This window comes from Eulemur rufifrons, chromosome 3 (assembly GCF_041146395.1).
Source record: "Eulemur rufifrons isolate Redbay chromosome 3, OSU_ERuf_1, whole genome shotgun sequence".
Classification (NCBI taxonomy): Eukaryota; Metazoa; Chordata; class Mammalia; order Primates; family Lemuridae; genus Eulemur; species Eulemur rufifrons.
Genome location: NC_090985.1, coordinates 15594500 through 15612713, shown reverse-complemented (window position 1 = coordinate 15612713; position 18214 = coordinate 15594500). Strand labels below are relative to the sequence as shown.

At 44.0% G+C, this 18214-nt stretch overlaps 1 protein-coding gene across 1 annotated transcript in view; it reads left to right on the top strand.

Moving 5' to 3' along the window:
• The first annotated feature begins 6786 nt into the window (after nt 1-6786).
• The window catches only part of LOC138381950 (protein FAM169B-like), a 75222-nt gene continuing 63794 nt past the window's right edge, over nt 6787-18214 (top strand). Inside the window, exon 1 of the mRNA XM_069466646.1 lies at nt 6787-6950. Coding sequence (XP_069322747.1) covers nt 6791-6950 — 160 coding nt within the window. The 5' untranslated portion in view covers nt 6787-6790. The remainder of the gene's footprint in view (nt 6951-18214) is intronic.

Here is an 18214-nt window from a genome sequence, read left to right as displayed (position 1 = left end):
TTGCCCCCACTGGCCTCCCACCACCTGCCCTGGGAAGCTGGGGCTCACCTCGTTTTCAGAGAGATGCACAGGGCTTTGTACTGCGCCTCATTTTAAAGAAGTTACCCAGTTTCTCATACTCTCTTGGGCACTTACGGATTTTGTCTCAACTCCCTCTGGGGAGCAGCTGCACTGGTTCGTGTCACTTATCTAGTCCTACCAGGAGGGCTTTGCTTCTCTGTCACAGGTAAAGGAGAAGATCGGCCCACTAGGAAATGCCCACATTTGTAAAGTTCTTTGCCGCTAGGGTCAAACTCTGATATCTGCATGAACTAATGAGGTCTGGGTATCAGAACCTGCGTTTACTAATGTGGAAGGCTTATGCCTGGAGGAAGCAGACTCCTTAACTGCCAAGACTGCCAGTTTTTAACAATACTATTTTTCTGATAAGCTGCAATTTTTATTATTATTGTTTTCTGGATTTCATGTGAGCCATTCTTATTTTAGCTAAATTGGAATGTGTCCTGGAGTTTTCACTTTCCCATGATTCACTTATTTTCTCCTGTTCTTAAGTTTTCTCTAATTTTGTAATTAATAAAAAAAGAAAACAAGAGGCATAAAATATTTTTACTTAGTCACAGTGATATGTCCATTATTGTGTTCATTCGCTGCCCCCTCCCAATAAACCCCAACACATTCCTACTTTCTAAAATGAAAACAGCTCAAAGAAGTATGGATTTTGATCGAGGTCCGACATCTGCACTCTGATTTCTTTTTCCATTATAAAAACAAATGGTCTCTAACAATTGCTGATGTCAAATATATTCTTTAGGCTGATGAAATACAGTAAGCCTGAGAACGAATAAGGCAACTAAAAGGAGATATTTTATTTAACAGAAAGCACAGCAATCTTCCTTACAAGTTAGATTCTCAAGAGGAAAATATTTGTAATCGTATTTGACTCTGGGATTAAGAGGGCAAGGTGCGACCCTCTTAGTGAACCGGAAAGTAAGCAACAATACACATGTGTTCTCACCAGGGACAGCAAGCCTGAGTTGCCAAGATTACAAGATCCCAAGACCTAAAATATTTCATGTTTTGAACCAAACATAAAGCTTTGTGGGATTTGTTTTAAATTTCTTATTGGCAAGTGATGACTTCCTGCTTAAGCAAGAAAAGGGATTAAAGGGGTTTGTTTATTCTCTGACACAAACAGCTCTTACAACACATTTTGTACACTTGACATAGATGAAATGTAATCAAACTGGTCAAATTCCTTTGGGAGATGGGGGGGCGATAAATCAATCCACAAGAAGCACTTGTGACTTCCAAAATCATGATAATATTAAGTCTTTCTCTGTGTCAAACATCACTGTTTCCAGATCAGCTACTTAGCACCAACTGTAAAACATCCAACTATAGCCAAATTGCTTCTTTCCAAAGCACTAAGGGATTCTTCAAAGATGTCACCCTACCAAGGCAGCATTTGGGATTCGCCACCTCCACCCCATATTCCTTTGCCCCTACAACTTCATACTCCTATGGGAGCCAGCCAGCATACGGTTTATATAAAGTGCCAGATAATAAATGCTTTAGGCTTTGTGGCCATACATGGTCTCCGATGCAACTCAACATTTGTAGTGTGAAAGCAGCTATAGATACTATGTCAGTGCACGGGTGTGATTGGGTTCCAATAATTATTTATAGATCCCGAATTTGTAATTTCATAAAATGCCAGCATGTCAGGAAATATTCTTCTTTTGATTTTTTTTTCAACTTTTTACAAGTGTAGAAACTTTTCTTAGCTCTTCAGCTGAACAAACTAGGCAATGAGCTAGATTGGGGCTGTGGGCTGTAGTTTGCAAAATCCTGCACTATAGTGCACCATTTCTCTTACAGGGGACACGATATAGGGACCTTACAGTATACACTAACAAATTTTCAGTTAAGTGAATAACTAGATTACAATTAAAATAAGAAAAAAGATAAAATGTCTCTGAATATTTAATCCAAAAACTATTGCTTTCACTTTTTTCTTAGGTTCATCCGGTGTAAAGTTAGAAGAGCATTCTCAATAAATGTGACCAACATTTTTGTTTTCAAAACTATAGTATTTATGGTTTTTACCAGGTATTAACTAACTGAAACAGTAATCAATTAATATTTTTTTCTTATTTGATAAGAACAAATGCTGGCATCATCCCTCTATCCCTTACCCCACCTTGGCATGCAATTGCCGGTTGTTCAAGGTGCGATCTGGCTCCGGCACCCAGGTAGGCAAGGAGCCTGAAGCTCTAAGTCACCTTCTTGGAGGTATCAGATGTCATACTTATGTTTTTAAACTTCCTACTAGAGCATACCTCTCAAATGCTTACAGCATTTACTTATTTAAAAATTAAGAATTTGAAACTTTTATAACTTTCTGAAACAACCATTTAAAACTACTTTAAAACAATCAGAAGACTGACATGTTAGAAACCATATTACAATGCTGGGATTATCTTCAACCTTCTATTGGAAACTGGTGTAAGAGATACTGGACTTTATAACTTCACCTATGAATTCTGAATGAATAGCTTGCAAATTAATTTTTTAAAATTCTTGGCACTCTTCTATAATATATATTATAAGATAATATTTCCCCTATCTTTCTTTTAGAGGAGAAAGATTCGCCTATATTTTTCTTCTATCTTATATTTTTCCCTTCAATTGTTGTTAAGACTTGTTCATTTTTTTTTAAGGACTGCATCTCTCCTTGACTGAAAAGTAACAACTGTTGCAATAGGAATTTGTTTACTTACTAAAATCCAGTAGTTTGCTAGTCCTACTGTTTTATACTGGATTTCTCTTTCAAATTTCACAAATAGCTTGGAAGGACTAGAACGTTTGTGTTCTTAACACTGAGGAAATTCCTGTGTAGATAAATGAGGCCAGATGGAGGATGTCTTCTTGGAATGGAACCATAACATGCCCCAGGCCTTTGAGGGGCCCCTGTTTCCCAGCATACATAGTAAGTGGCAAATTTCTTTTTTCTTGGTTAGGGCTAAGGGCAATTTTGGTGTCAGAAGTGAGTACTAAAGTGGTCAAGTAAGTTTGAGGGAGGCTTAGAAACCCAACAACTTAACTTACAGACAATCTTATTGTCAGCCTAGAAAATCTATGACAATTGACTTTTAAAAACTATGGCTGGATATGAGACCTGCATATACCCAAGCTAATAATTTTCTTATATATCACCAATAACCAATTCTAATGTAATTGGAGAAAAGAAAGAGCCCATTCATTGTGGCCATCAAATATGAGAAATATCTAGGAATAAACCTAGCAAGAAATGTTTGAGATCCATTTGTAGGAAACGGTGGAAGTTTAGCAAAAAAAACCAAACAAACCCACAAAAGACTTGAATAAACCAAAGTATGTTATGTTCTTTGATGGGAAGATTCAAAACTTTAAAGATGTTAATGCAAATTAATGTTAAAGACTAGATACGATCTTATCAAACCCCAGTATCCTTAACCAGCTGGTTCTAATATTTAGTGAGGAAGGGCTTGCCCTCCTAGATAGCCAAACATATGCTAAAGCTATGGTAATTAACATGGTGGGTATTTTTGTAGAAATAGTAAAACTGTCAATAAAACAAGGGCTGTAATGTATATGGGAATTTAATATAGGGTTGAGGAGATAATTCACATTAGTGGGGAAAGAATGTACCTCTTACAAGTGGGAACAACCGGATGTAGTTAGATCCATTCCTTACACCATATGCATAAGTTAAGTTCTGATTGGATTAAAAATTCAAATCAATAAAAATATTGAAAGGAAATTTAGAAGAATTTATTTTCTAGTTTTGGGGTAGATTCTGTCTACTCAAGCAAGACAAAAACTTAGAAACTTGAAAATAGGAGGTATTTGACTAAATATTGACTTTGGGAAGACGAGTTGAATGAGCAGCAGAGAATTTTTCGGTCCATAATTGTTTGTCCTCACTGTATATATATGCATACACACATATTTTAAAGGAACATGCGTTCAGGTACTATGTGTGCAGTTTAAAAAAAAACCACTAAAACCAAAAAAATTAACAAAAATGTATACAAAAAATACTTCTTCATATCTCAAAGAAGTATGTTTTGCAGCCAAGATTAATAAACCTTTAGTCCTATGTGCCAATAGCTTAAGTAACACCCATGATTATAAGGGGCTCTTCATAGGCTCAAGGCCAAAAAAGAGCTGTTTCCACCTCAGGGCCTTTGCACTTGCTGTAATCTTTGCCAGTTTCCCTTTCCACATGCTTAGCTCCCTTACTTTCTTCATGTTTCTGCTCAAATGTCACCCTTTCACGGAGGCTTACATTTAATGTTTTGTTTAAAATTGGAACCTCTCACCCCTTTTCTCTTTTATTTTTTCCTTTAGCTTTGATTTAATGTATTATTATGTTCTATCTTTTGCCCATTGGAAAGCAATCTCCATGAAGGCAAGATCTTATCCACCTGTCCATTTTGTTCACTGCTGAATCCCTAGAATATGGAGCATAGTGGGGCACATAGTAGGAGCCTAATAAATGTGCTGCATGAGGACACAGTGCTTGGAGGAGTTAAGTGCTCTGAATGTCATTATCCAGGGAGCTCTTTGTTTTCATTACTGTAGAAAACAGAATCTCAAACTTCCACAAGGTGACCCAAGGGTCACACTAAGGAGGCCATCCAGCTCTGGGATCCAGCAAGGGTGCGCCCTGCAGTAGTGTGTGATGGCTGCTGAACTGGGGTCATTTTTCACCTCATGCAAGTGTCACCATCCCCTTAGTGGAGGTTTTTCCAAGTTCTTGGTGTTCGTCAGGAAATCGGTTTCAGGACGCACCACACACCACATAAGCCAAGCAAGTGACAGTTTTTAATTGAAAGTGAAAGTACACTGTCAGGGAGGAGAGCTGGCAGGCTCTGAAAGAGAGCAGTGCTCAGAAAGGAAGTGGTTTTAGATCTTTTGTAGTCTTACTAATCCAGGGGAGGAATATTCAAGGCCAAGGGGTTGTTTTTGACTAAAAATTTGGGTAGTAATTCCTAGAATTGGGCTTCCTTCCATTTCATGCTTCATATGGTTGTTTCAGAACTGTCATGGTGATTTCAAGGGTGGAGAAATTTTAAAAACCATAATGTAAATAAAGGTCATGTAAGGTGGCAGAGATAACTCTGAAGCCGGTTGAAGGAGGTTCTTGCCTGTGGCTATCAGCCTTTCTAGTTTGCTTCTGCTTAAGAGTTATTTATTTTATTTATCTATTTATTTATTTTTGAGACAGAGTCTTGCTCTGTTACCGGGGCTAGAGTGCCATGATATCAGCCTAGCTCACAGCAACCTCAAACTCCTGGGCTCAAGCAATCCTCCTGCCTCAGTCTCCTGAGTAGCTGGGACTACAGGCATGAGCCACCATGCCCGGCTAATTTTATATAAATATATTTTTAGTTGTTCATATAATTTCTTTCTATTTTTAGTAGAGACGGGGTCTCGCTCTTGCTCAGGCTGGTCTCGAACTCCTGAGCTCAAACGATCCACCCGCCTCGGCCTCCCAGAGTGCTAGGATTACAGGCGTGAACCACCTCGCCCAGCCTGTTTATTTATTTTTATTTTATATCTTGGGACAGGATCTCGTTCTGTTGCCTGGGCTAGAGTGCAGTGGTGCCATCATAGCTCATTGCAACCTCAAACTCCTGGGCTCAAGGGATCCTCCCACCTCGGCCTCCCAAAGTACTAGGATTACAGGAGTGAACCACCTACCTAGTTGTTTATTTTGACACTTGATCTTCAAGGCCCTCCATCTGGGCTCAGCTCTGTCTCTTATGTCTTGGTCTTCCGGCAGGCTAGGTGCTGTGAAGGCGAGGCTGCAGAGAGGGGAGAAGCTGGGAGGGTCCTCTGAGCGGGTCTTTGCTGGGGTGGGGATGGAGGGATAAGGCGTGCAGATGAGTCCCAGATCCACCCTGGGGGTAGAGGCCCATAGGTGCTCAGGATGCAGAGCAGTTTGAGGGGCCAGTCCAGAAGGGCAAGCTTCAGAGCTGCCAACCGGGGAAGAAGAGGCAGAAATGGTGGAGGCCCCTGGGTTCCTAACCTGTTGGCATTTCATTAATAAAACCACTCCTGTGTCCCACATCCCACAGATAACACCTTGAAACAGGCCAAGAAGAAATACTGGAGAAAAATGGCCTGCCATTGAATTTTTCTATTTCAAGTGAATATCAGCTTGAATATTTAATAAATAAAAGTGTTAGGTATCAGCAAAAGTGGGCATATTACAGTTGTCAGGAAAAAAACTGGAAAGGCTTTGAAATAGGTAAAAAAAAGTTACTGGATGCCCTGTGTTATGAGTGCTGTTCATTTCTTTGAGCTATTTTTCAATTATGTAAGTTTTCAAAAAGGGTTAATGCAAACGATTCTCCTTCATAGAAGTAGAAATAAAAGAAGGAAGTGAGAAGGGGCGTGGGAGGGGGTCGGATGGTGCCCAGTCCAGACCCAGGGGCACTGGCAAGGATGTGTGTAGGTGCATGCGGGGCGTGAACAGTTTCTTCTCCCCCAAAATAAAGGGAAATAATAAATATTCCTGAGGGTGGCAGAGCAAGCGGGCAGGTGGAGCCAAAGGTGTTTGCAAACTGTTTAGAGAGCCTGGGGTTGGCTGTGGGAAGTCTGCCCCGCGATGACCCTAGGGGAGAGGGCTGGGAGCTGGCGCAGCTTGGGGGAAGGTGGTGACAGGGGCAGCCCCGGCTGAGGGAGAGGGGGAGGGAGGCTGCCCCGAGGGAGGGGACGGGGATGGGTAGAGCCTAGGGGGATGGGAGGGAGGCGGCAGGGCGGGGGCAGCCCCGGGGGAGGTCATGGGGGAGTAGGCTCCGAGGTAGAAGGACCAGAGGGGGATCGGGACAGCCCCAAGGACAGGGCGCAGCGCGGCCTGAGCGAGAGCATGGAGGCGGAGGGCCCCCGCGGAGCTGCAGGTAAGGGGAGCCGCAGCCAGCCTGGCCCAGGGCCTCGGGCCTCTCGCCGCCTGCCGCGCCGGCCCCTCCCAGCGTCTCGGGTTTCAATGGCTTGGCCCGCTCGAAAGCTCGGGGCCGCGACGGTGCAAAACCAGCCGGTAAACAGCGCGCCTCGGCCAGGGAAACTTTGCCCCGAGTTGGCGCCGGGGTGCCTCGAGCTGCGCACCTGCCGCTGCCCCGGGACAGAGTGCGCGCGGCGGGCGGGCGGGGGTCCCAAGCTCATCCCCAGGACCGTTTAAATCCCGGGGAAACCAGAAAGGGGAGAAAATGATCCGGGGAGCGAACTCCACGCGCGGCCGGGACCCGGCACCTGGCCTTGGTCACGGCTTCTGCCCGCCGTCTCCGGGGCCACCGGCGCCCAGACTGTTGACCTGGGCTTGCTCCCCAGGGTCGGGAGCGTAGGCGAGTCCCCTGCTTTCCCAGAACCTCGGGGGCCCTGCCTGAGAAATGGGAAACACACAGTTGGGGGGAAGTCAGTGCCGCAGCTCGGGGTATGGCGGGCACCGCTTCTGCCCCGGGCCCCGCGCAGCCGGTGGGCGACCGGTGGGCGACCTGCGGGGGCATGGCCGGGGAGGGTGGCGGGGGCCCTGGCTGCGTGCCAGTTCCGATCCTGGAGCGCGCCCCCGAGCCCCAGGTGGTGCTATGCCCGGCGTCTGTCGGGAGAACCAGGGAAGGCGGGTGTAACTTCTGAACCCGAAGGCACGTGGAATAAAACGCCACAGGGCTTTCTGCCAGCCGGAGAGGAAGGCGTGTTTGGATGGGAGCAGGAGCAGGGGCGTTGGATGCTGAGAGAGTGCCGCTTTCCCTCCCGCACCCTTCCCTTCTTCCTGCGGGGACGGGGGTGGGAGTGGGGACCTGGTTCCTGAGGGGAGAAGGGCGCCGTGGCCGAAGGTGGCGGCCCTCCCCACAAGCGGTTGAACCGCAGACCGGCCACTTGCCCCGCCACGCAGCTCTGTAAAGGAAAGTAGAAGGTACCAGGCGAGACTCCGCTGCTTTTCATCGCAAGGCAGCCGCAGCGGAGGATTACTTGCTTTTATGACCTGCGTTTAAAAGCTGTGACTTTGAGGCTTTTTCCTCCTGATTTTAGGTGAGTTAAGGAGAGGAGGTAGCTATTAGCCAGTTGTACAGATTAGTCACATTCCTTGTGAACGTTTCAGTTGGTCTAAGATTGAGAAAGGGTTCTTTTGTTTTGGAGAGGCAGATACTATTTCTTTTTTGATTTTTGTTCCCCGTGGCTTTTTCTAGAAAGCCAATCTTCATGGCTGTGGATAGTGACTGCTGTTTCCAGTTTACACGTTGGAGAACAACGCAAGGAAAACCAGTGACTGACTTTTAAAAATCTCATCTTCCTTATCTGCAAAATGGAGGCGATTTTGCCCACGTAGGGGCTCAGGGCACAGCGGTATTCCACAGAGACGCTCCCAGAAGTTCCCCGCGTCCCCTCCTCCTGGGAGTGATTCCATGAGTCAGAGGGTTCCTCCCAACTATTGCTTTAGAAATCTCTTTTTCTACTCAGTCTTCTTGCATTTTAATGGGAAAAGTAGTGGTAATTTCATCTTCTGGAAAAGTATAGTTGGCTTAAAACAGTTGAAGGATTTTCCTGTATTTATTTCAACGTTAGCTGCAGCTTTGATGGTCACTGATGGCCCAGATGACACACAGCAGTTGCACATTAATCATTTCCACATGTGCTAGATCCTAATGGATTGGAGTTTTGCATAGCTGAACTGTTGCCCATGCTTCGATAGCCCATTTCCAAAAAGGGCTTGGGCAAATCATGTCTTCTTGGGAATCCTATTTCCTTTAGCAAGGAAGCATGAAACTAAGAATGATGCCTTCAGCTGAGGCTGTATCCCTGTCCCCACTGAGCTCTAGTGCTGAAATACAGGGAAAAGCCATGGGATAGCCCCCTGGGAGCCACGCTCTGTATCTGCACGAGGCTTCTCAATATTGATGTGTCTGGTTTCTGGGAGGGGATGTGGCATACAATCCAAAGGGGCTTTAGAGGTGTCCCCAATAATTCAAGTCTTCTGAATATGCCCCAGGGCCACACACACATTCCTCTTCTCCTCCCACCCCCTCTATTTCGAAGAGTGTGTGTTTTTAATTTCCCTGATGCTGAAGACCTTCTTAGGTTCCACCAGACCATCTGTTGCTGTCATTTCAGCTTGGAGTACAGTGGAAAGAAAAAAGAAACTCAGACACAGCCCTGTTCTGTTACTGCCCTCATCCTTTACCTTGGACTTCCCTTATTTATAAAATAAAGACTTGACCTGGCTTGTAAGGGTTAGGTGAGACCCTGTGCGCATAAGAGCCAACCACTGGGCCCATGGTGAACGGGGAAGGCCGTGTGTTCCGACCTCTCTTCTGTTTACACACAAAACTGAAGGCTTTGTGAGAATTGTATATTTTATGATCTTCATTTAGGAAGTTGAATTAGTGTTTGAATTTTGGAAAGTTGGGTGTTCTGACAATTTGCACTGGTACTAAAACAGAGAGGGCTGATAGTCAGGAAAGCTAGCAAGCAGCAGGAAAACCAAGGGTGACTCAAGCTTGGGTTGGGAGGGGGACAGAGACAGTGGTGATGCCCATGACATGACTCTCAGGAGGGCGAAATGAGATGCAGTGGAGACAATGATTTCAGAGTGTTCAGGACGTGCCTCCCGTTAGACATGTGGCGAATTGGTCAAAAACACTAACTCCAGCGCGTAGGAGGAATTCAAGCAGAGAGTTCTAGAAAGGCCAGTGCCTGTGCCTGAGCTCTGCTGGGGACCTCTGGTACTTAGTGGAGGGACAACAGAGCAGATGGAAGCCTAGGAAGGCTGTCCCTTGGGACATGAACGGAGAGGAGGACCTGAGGATAGAGGCAGATGGCTCTGAGAGGGAGATGTGCTGAGGACCCAGTTTTGAGACATGGCCCCAAAGGAAGGGAAAAGAGAAAGAAAAGAAGCCACAGGCAGAGCCTGACGCTGAGGGAAGCTGAGGCACGTGCAGGTCTAAAGTGACCCGGGAGGAGGGTCGGGACGCTGGAGGGGGCTGGCATACCCGCCGTTTCTAAAGAGTTTGCAGGAAGGAGAAAAGAATGGAGGCTGGGCTTCAGGAGATGGTAAAAGTGAGAAAAGGTGACCTTTCCCCTTGTGTTTTTGGGTGTAGGAGGCTTGAACACGTGTTTAGTAAACTGACCTTCAGGAGCGCTTAACTATATGCCAGGTATCTTGCTGAGCCCTTTCCAAGCATTACCTTAACCGATCTTAACCATGAATATTAAATGTGAATGCAGTAGTCCCCCCTTAACCGCGGGAATACGTTCCAAGATTTCCGGTGGTCCCCTGAAACCTGCAGTAGTCCTGCGCCCTGCCCATACGATGCATGCATTTCTTTTTCCTTCTTCGCTATTTCACAGATAGAAGCTCTTAGCAGGAGTGGGATGGTGCAAGATTCATCACCCTACTTGGAAAGGCACGCAATTAAAAACTTATGAATTGGTCATTTCTGGAGCATTCTGTTTAATATTTTCAGACTGCGGTTGACCGCACATAACTGAAAAGCGAGGAAAGTGAAACTGTGGGTAAGAGGGGACTGCTGTGCTATTATCATGCCCATTTCACTGGTGAGGAAGCTGAGGCATAGAGAGGAAATAACTTGCCTAACGTCACCTGGCTAGTAAGTGGCAGTGTTGGGATTCAAATGGGGGTTGGTGGTGGACTGACTCCCCAGGGAAAGGATTATGTCGTGAGGCTGAGGTTCACAGTGGACCACCCCCCCTCCCCCGAAAAAGTGGACGCCCAGGAGGGAAATAATTTATGAGTCAGTTTTTAAAGGGCTCCCTTCTTCAGAGACGGCCCCATATTAACATAAAACTTTAAAAATATGAAATATTCATCAGCCACTTTGGATCTTCTCTAGGCCACGGTGTGTAAGTGTCCCATAGGGAAAGGTGGACTCAGCAGAGGCTGCCTGGGGACAGTGGGTGGTGGCTGGGTTGGATGTCCAGACTCACCTCACTCCCTGAACTGCCTCCATTCCTTCATGGGGCGGGGGGGGGGGGGGGGTGGAGGTGGGAAGGGAAAGGGTGAGGTGGTTCCTGAAAATCTGCTTGGCCATGAAGGGTGTCATTTACTTCCTGCCCAGGCAGACAGTCCTTTCTCTGAGGGCAGTGTCCTTGCTGATCTTCCTGGCCCAGTGCCCTGCCTGTGCCTGGCACACAGCAGGAGCTCCATGAGCGTGGAAAATGGAGGAAGCATTTCTTGTTAGGTGCTGCTGAAGACTCTTGTTGGTTGTGTGGCAGTAGGAGGGATTGTTGGAGGGAATTTTCTGCAGCTTGGGTGTATCAGCAAGCTGGCTTGCCACCCCCAGGGCAGAGTGACCCCAGCCAGGGCTCTGGGCAGCCCGTCTCTTGGAATATCTTTCCAAGGGTCCCATTCCTGGGAGGGCTGGGTCCAGAGCGGGTCCCCCTAATGGCCTGGGTGTCTGTATACCCCTCTTGTGTTGAATTCCTTGCCGTATAGTGGTAGCTACACTATAGATGGTTCTTGTTCACCCCGTTTCTAGACACCAAGGGATATATTATATTTGTGCTAAATGGGGATCTCCACGACATGAGGCTGGCCTGGAGAGCCTGGTGTCCTGACCCTGTCTACAAGGGTCCTGCCATTCTGGCAGGACAGAGTGAGTGACTGGGTGGTCAGGACTTGGTCTGGGTGATGGGAGGGCAGTGGGCTCTGAGGTGTTGAAACCCACCCACTGTGGTGACTAGCGGACTGGCCTTTGCTGGGTTTCTGGCATCAGCTGGCTGGCTCCTGGCTCTTTTGATATTCTGATTTTGTAGCTCAGCCCTGGGAAGTTCCAAACAGGATTGCAGAAAATGGCAGAGTTTTATGGTTTAGAGAGAAACTTCAGGGCAAAATTCAAGCACTTGGTCAGATGCCCCAGGGGTCACGTGACGTCTAAAGTCAGAGTTTCCAGGGGACGGGAGGAGCAGTTGCAGTTCAGTGACTGTCAGTAGTACCTGAAGGTCTGGGCCCTTGAAGTAAGGCTTATCAGGACACAAGAGCCGTGGTTTAGAAATGTCATGTCTTTTAGCGTGCCCATCCTCAGTTGTGGGTTTGCTTTTCCAAGGCCCCGTGGTCATCAAGCTTGGGCGGGGGTGGGGCATGAAGCCCGTGTGAATCCAGTGTCCACTGTCTGGTGAAACCAGGCATGGCCCCCGGCCCCACTGTAATCCCAGTCTTTCTTTGCTGTCCTGTTCTTGGGCCCATTAGAGGGCCTCTCACTTCAAACCTTTTACATTCCATATCCCAAGGCAGTGGCTTCCTTTCCCTCCTAAGAGGAACCTGCTTAAATCAATGCCAATGTCAAGAAACCTTTTGCTGCGTTGCTCCTCCAAAGCAGGCAGCCACACAGGCTTAAGGAATTGCCCTGAGGCTGAGGCCTGGGGAAGCTTGGGCTGAGCTCTTGCCAGGGTACAAGGGGAGTTCCCTGGGGGGTGTGAGGGTGTTGGGGTGGGGGAAGAATCCTGTGGCCCAAACCCTCCTAGACCGCTTGGTTTCCTCAACTTGCAGAAATTAAGATAAATGTGTTTTTCTTGGAAACCAAGTCTATAACCACAACTCGAAAATTCCATTAACAGAGAAAAAGCTGGGTTCATTTCCTCATCTTGTTTTGCTGAAATAAACTCTAATCAAAGTCCCTGAATAATTTCATTCAGTGGCAAGTGTCTGAGAAGTTGATTTTGTGGAGACGTCTGCATTTTGTTGAACTCCTTCTCTCAATACTGCGCCCTGCCCAGTTGTATGCTATTCGACTGGTACTTAGATTATTTTTGGTGTGTGCGTGTATTGCTAGAGCTGTGTAAATGTTCAGTGAATTACAGTTGGTTGTTTTCTTTGACTTTTATGTTTTCTAACAAACGATTTGTGCAATGCATGTGTGCTGCCCACATTTGGGCTACAAGAATATATTGAAAAAAAGTTTTTTTAAGCTATTTGCGGAAAAGACATTGATTTATTTGTTTTTTCATCATACATGAATATTAAATAAAAGTATTGTTAAAATATTTTTAAATACTTGGGGTAAAAACACAAAATCTGCCCTTCTGTGAAAGAAAAATCTAGTTATTTATTGCTAAATATCTGCTTTTAATTATAACAATTAGACATGATTATTCTTGGATTATCTTCTTTTAATTTCTTGTCTTCTTTTAAATTAATTAAGATCCCCTCCACCCTTGCCCCAATTCTATTTTTTCTCTCTCCTATTTTGAAATTTAATATCCATGTTTCTATTCTTTTAGGGTTAACTTAGCGATCTTAATATGCATGTTACACTCTAATTTATTCTATAATTAATAATTTAAAAAACTTTCTCTAGAATAATATAAGGGCTTTAGAATGCCTACACTCCAATTACTCCCTTCCTTATTTATGTGCTATTGTTAGACAGCACCTTAATTCTATTATGATGTGTTTTTTTTTTAGCTCCTCAAATCAGATGTTTTTGTTCTGTACACTCAGCATTGGCTTAGATTTTATCCATGTGTTTATTTATATGTTTTTGCTCCCATTCCTTCTTGATTATCACCTTTTCTTCGTGGGGTCATTTTCCTTTCCCCTGATGTGTGGGTATCCTTTAGAAACAACTTTAGGGGTGATCTGCTGGTAGCAAACTCCCATGGGTGTTGTTTTTCCAAATATTTCTTTACTTTGCTTCATTCTTGGAAGTTTGCTAGCTGGAGGATGAAAGTTATTTTTCTTTAGCACTTTAAAAATTCCATTGTTTCCTGGCTTCCATACTTGCTGTTGAGAAGGCAGCTGTCAATCCAAGTGCCATTATTTTGGAAGGATCTGTCCTTTTCTTCTGGTTCCTTTTATAGTCATCTTTTTGTGTTTGTTGTTTTGCAATTTGACTACAGTGTGTTTAGGTAGGATTTTTTCTTTTATTTTTCCTGCTTTAGGGATTCCAGGGTCTGAGGGTAGGTGTCTTTTATTAACTCTGGAAAAATTTCAAGGATTATTTCTTCAAATCTTGACTCTTCCTTATTCTGTTTTCTCTCTCTGGAACTTCAGTTAGATTTTTACTGGACCTCATCATTCTGTTTTCCATCTTTCTTAATTTGCCTTCAAGTTTTCCATCTCTGTGTCTTTCTGGATAATTTCTTTAGATATATTTTCCAGTTCATCAGCTATTTAAAACATTCATTTCTAGAAGTTCTACATTCTTTCCCCCTAGAATCGTATTAGGCAAATTGAAAAATCTTGGCCCTTTAAGTTCCTTATTAAAATTTCTTTAAACATATTTAATATCATTATCTTCTATACTGAATAATTTCAATATCTGCAGTCTTTGTGGCTCTGATTCTGCATTTTGTGCTGACTCTTTCATGGCAGTTTGTTTCATCCTATGTCCAGAGATTTTTGAAATCAGGTCTGAATGACCTCAAAGCTTATACACTTGACCTCAAGCCCACACACCTGTGTGGCCTAATGTTGAGGAAAGTCATAGGACTGTTCTCTGGGTTCCCCAGGCCTCGGTCTAGCATATGAAAGCCATCCTTCTGTGGGTGTTTCATCTGTCTTTTCATACTCACTCTGTTTATAATACCTTAAAAATAATATTTAGTATTTTGGAGTAATGTACATCTTACTCTTCTGTTGGAATGTTCATCAGTTTAATCCTTTGGGCAGGCCAGGATCTTAACAGATTTATAAACTAACATTGGAAACAGTCTAAGGCTGTCACAATTGGAAAGCTGCCAGTTGAATTCTGTTGACTTCTATGGAGGGGAGGGGTTAAAGTAGACGGTCAGCCGGGGCCCTCACCCTGCACATCCAGTTAGCAGCAAGTTCTGCCATGTCCATTGCCAAAACCTGGCTCAAGTCTGCTGTGTCTCTCTGTCTCTCGCCATCTTCGCTGCCATCACTCGTCCCAGGGGTCACCACTGCTTGCCTGAACTCTGTGTTGCTTCTGATTCTGTTTCCTAGTGCAGCGTATTCTAGAGGGAGCAGTAAACACACACACCAGCTTTGGCATTTATCCCCTTCTGCATAAATGTCTAACTTTCTACTTGCAAGTTTTTCAAAGTTGATGTTAAAAATTACGACTATATAAGCAAAGAACTTGCATAGATATTTCTCCAAAGAAGATGTACACATGGCCAATAAGCACATGAAAAGATGCTCAACATCACTAGTCGTGAGAGAAATGCAAATCAAAACCACAATGATACCACCAACGCCCATTAGGGTGGCTATGATGAAACCACAACAATCAAAAAACAGAAAATAACAAGTGTTGCTGAGGATGTGGGGAAATTGGAATCCTTGTGCATTGCTGATGGGCATTTCACAGGTGTAGTTGCTGTGGAAAATGATATGGTGTTTTCTCAAAAATTAAACGTAGACTTACTATATGATCTAGCAATCCTGCTTCTGGACACGTACGCAAAAGAATTGAAAGCAGGACTTCGAACAGATGTGTACACCCATGTTCATAGCAGCATCGTTCACAATAACCAAGAGGTGGAAACATCCTAGATGTTTTTGGACGGGTGAGTGGACAAGTAAAACGTGGCACATACATATAATGTAGTATTACTCAGCCTTAAAAAGAAAGAAAATTCTGATATATGCAAAAAGACTGATTCCACTTATATGAAGTACTTAGAATAATAAAATTGATAGAGTCAGAAAGTAGCACGGTGGTTGCCAGGGGCTTGGGGTGGGGGTGGTTAGTGTCTGGAATGGGGAATACAGAATTTTAGTGGGTGAGATGAAACAGTTCTGGAGATGGATGGTGTGATCATTGCACAACATGTGAATGTACTCAATGCCACAAAACTATATACTTAAAAATGGTTAAAATGGTAAACTTTGTTATGTGCATTTTACCACAGTAAAAACAATCTATTTAATAAAATAATTATAGGTATGTATCATGTTTTCCATATAAAACAAAACTCCTGAAGGCAGGGACCAGATTTTCAGTGTTTTTCTAATTTTACATATTGTGTTAAAATATACATAACATAAAATTTACCGTTTAACCATTTAAAGTGTATAGCTCAGTGGCATTAAGTACATTCACATTGTTGTTCAACTTTCACTATCACCCATTTCCAGGACTTCTTTATCATCCCAAACAGAAACTCTGCATTCATTAAACAAGACTCTGCATTCATTAAAAACACTCTTCCTTCCCCCGAGCCCCTGGTAACCCCTATTCAACTTCCTGTCTCTGTGAATTTGCCTGTTATAGGTACTGCATGTAAGTGGAATCATGCAGTATGGACACTTGGGTTGCTTCTGTCTTGGGGCTCTCGTGCATAATGCTGCTGTGAACATGGGTGTACAAGTTCAGTGGTATTTTCACCAGTGCTGTGTGGAGCTCTAGCCGCCATTTGCAGTGTGTGGTTGGCACAGTAGAAATTAGTAAGTAGGCAGAGTCAGTAAAGACTCTGCTGGAAATCTCAAGGTCTGGGTTTGAGTCCCAGTCCCATTACTAATTAACTTTCTGTTTTTAACCTCTGTTTCCACATCCGAAGAATGGGGTTAGTGCTTGGTGTTATACTGCCTTCATAGGGCTGACGTAACAGGCCAGGATATGTGAAAGCCCTTTGTAAACTGGAGAACTCTATGCAAATGTGAGGTTTAAAACAGTACGTTTTAATCTGAGAACATATCACTATTTTTTATAGTACTGTACTTTTTCTCCCAATGAGTACTTTAGAACTATTGTTTATCTGCAGAAGGCAGAATGTTACATTTCTTTACTATTTCTTCAATTTAAAACTGAGTTGGTATCAACCTTGATGCAAATATTAGTATTCTGCCTGTAATTCTTCACCGACTTTTCAGTTTTATACAAATGAGTCCAGTGCCCTTGTAAAAATGTGGTTATCTCAATACATTTCCAATTATTTGTAAGTGACTGCATTTTCTGTAAGTAAATCATCATCTAGCTTTAAGATAAACCCATTTAACTCCATTCATTGATTGCAGCAGATCTGGGGGATGAGTCTAAGTGCTTAAATAGTGTGAGTACTTAAACCAGCTTAATCCAGAACCAGGTTGTGTAGACAAGGACCAAGGTGTTTTCAGCTCCCTTCATTGCTCTGCACAGAGCCAGGCCTGCCAGATAGAAACCCATTATTTTTTCCTCTTCAGACGTTTTATTGTTTGAAATGTAATAAATGAATATACAGGGATGTAATTTTTGGATGAAAGTTTTAAAAGTCCATTAACAGCCACAATTTTGGGGTAAGTTCTGAGAAATGTTATTCTTTGCCTAATGGGTAAACGCATTACAGCGACGAGGGGTTATTTTTCTTCCCGCGTGTGCTGTGTGGTTCAGGGCTCTGGGTCCATGCTGGACAACTGCTCTACCATGGCATTTTCCCACCAGCTTCAGGGCCACCACATGTTGTTGTGGTATTATTGACACTGGGGCTTGGTATTTTTACAAGTTCCTGGGCAGTTAAATTCAGGATACGAAGCGTTGGGCTTTCCGTGTTGTCCTGTGCATGTGCCAAATCCCCGTTCCCTCCTGGTAAAGGTTAGACAAATAGGGAACCTTAATGGTGACCACATGGGACAGGGTGGCTCGCGGTCAGGGGTGAGGAAAGCCTGAGCTTCCTGCAGTTGTGTCAAGGTGAGGACCTCTCTTTGGCTATCATTGGTAAGGAAGCAGGTATTTGAGATATTATTTCCTCCTGTCTGCCTCATATGTGGAGACACATTTGTCCCCTAATGTGACACCTCTTTGAATGCAAAAGGAACAGTGTGTTTTAGTCCTACCTCATATCCTTTAGAATGATTCAGGGGGAAATAATAGTTTTATCCTCGTGAAGGTGCCTAAAAGTAAGAGGCGCCAATGCTCAGATTATAAGACCTTCATATTAAAAGCAATTAGGATTACATAAACTTTTGTGTGGGTGGCACAGAAAGTCATCTGCATATTTTACCATCTTAGATTTAGGGCAAGTGTTTTATTCTCAGCCAAGGCAATGACAAGTTGCAAGTTGGCCAATACTAAATATGTGATAACAGAGCAACAGGCTGCCTGTCAATTACCGGGTAATAAAACCCTCACTGCCACCACCGGCAGACCTTCCGCAGCGCCTCCTCATTCCCTGACAATTTTGCTCATCTGCTCAACAAATTCTAACATATTTTACATTCTGTCTTCCAACTTTTTTTTTTTTAAGATTCTTTGCTAAGAATATTTTGGCA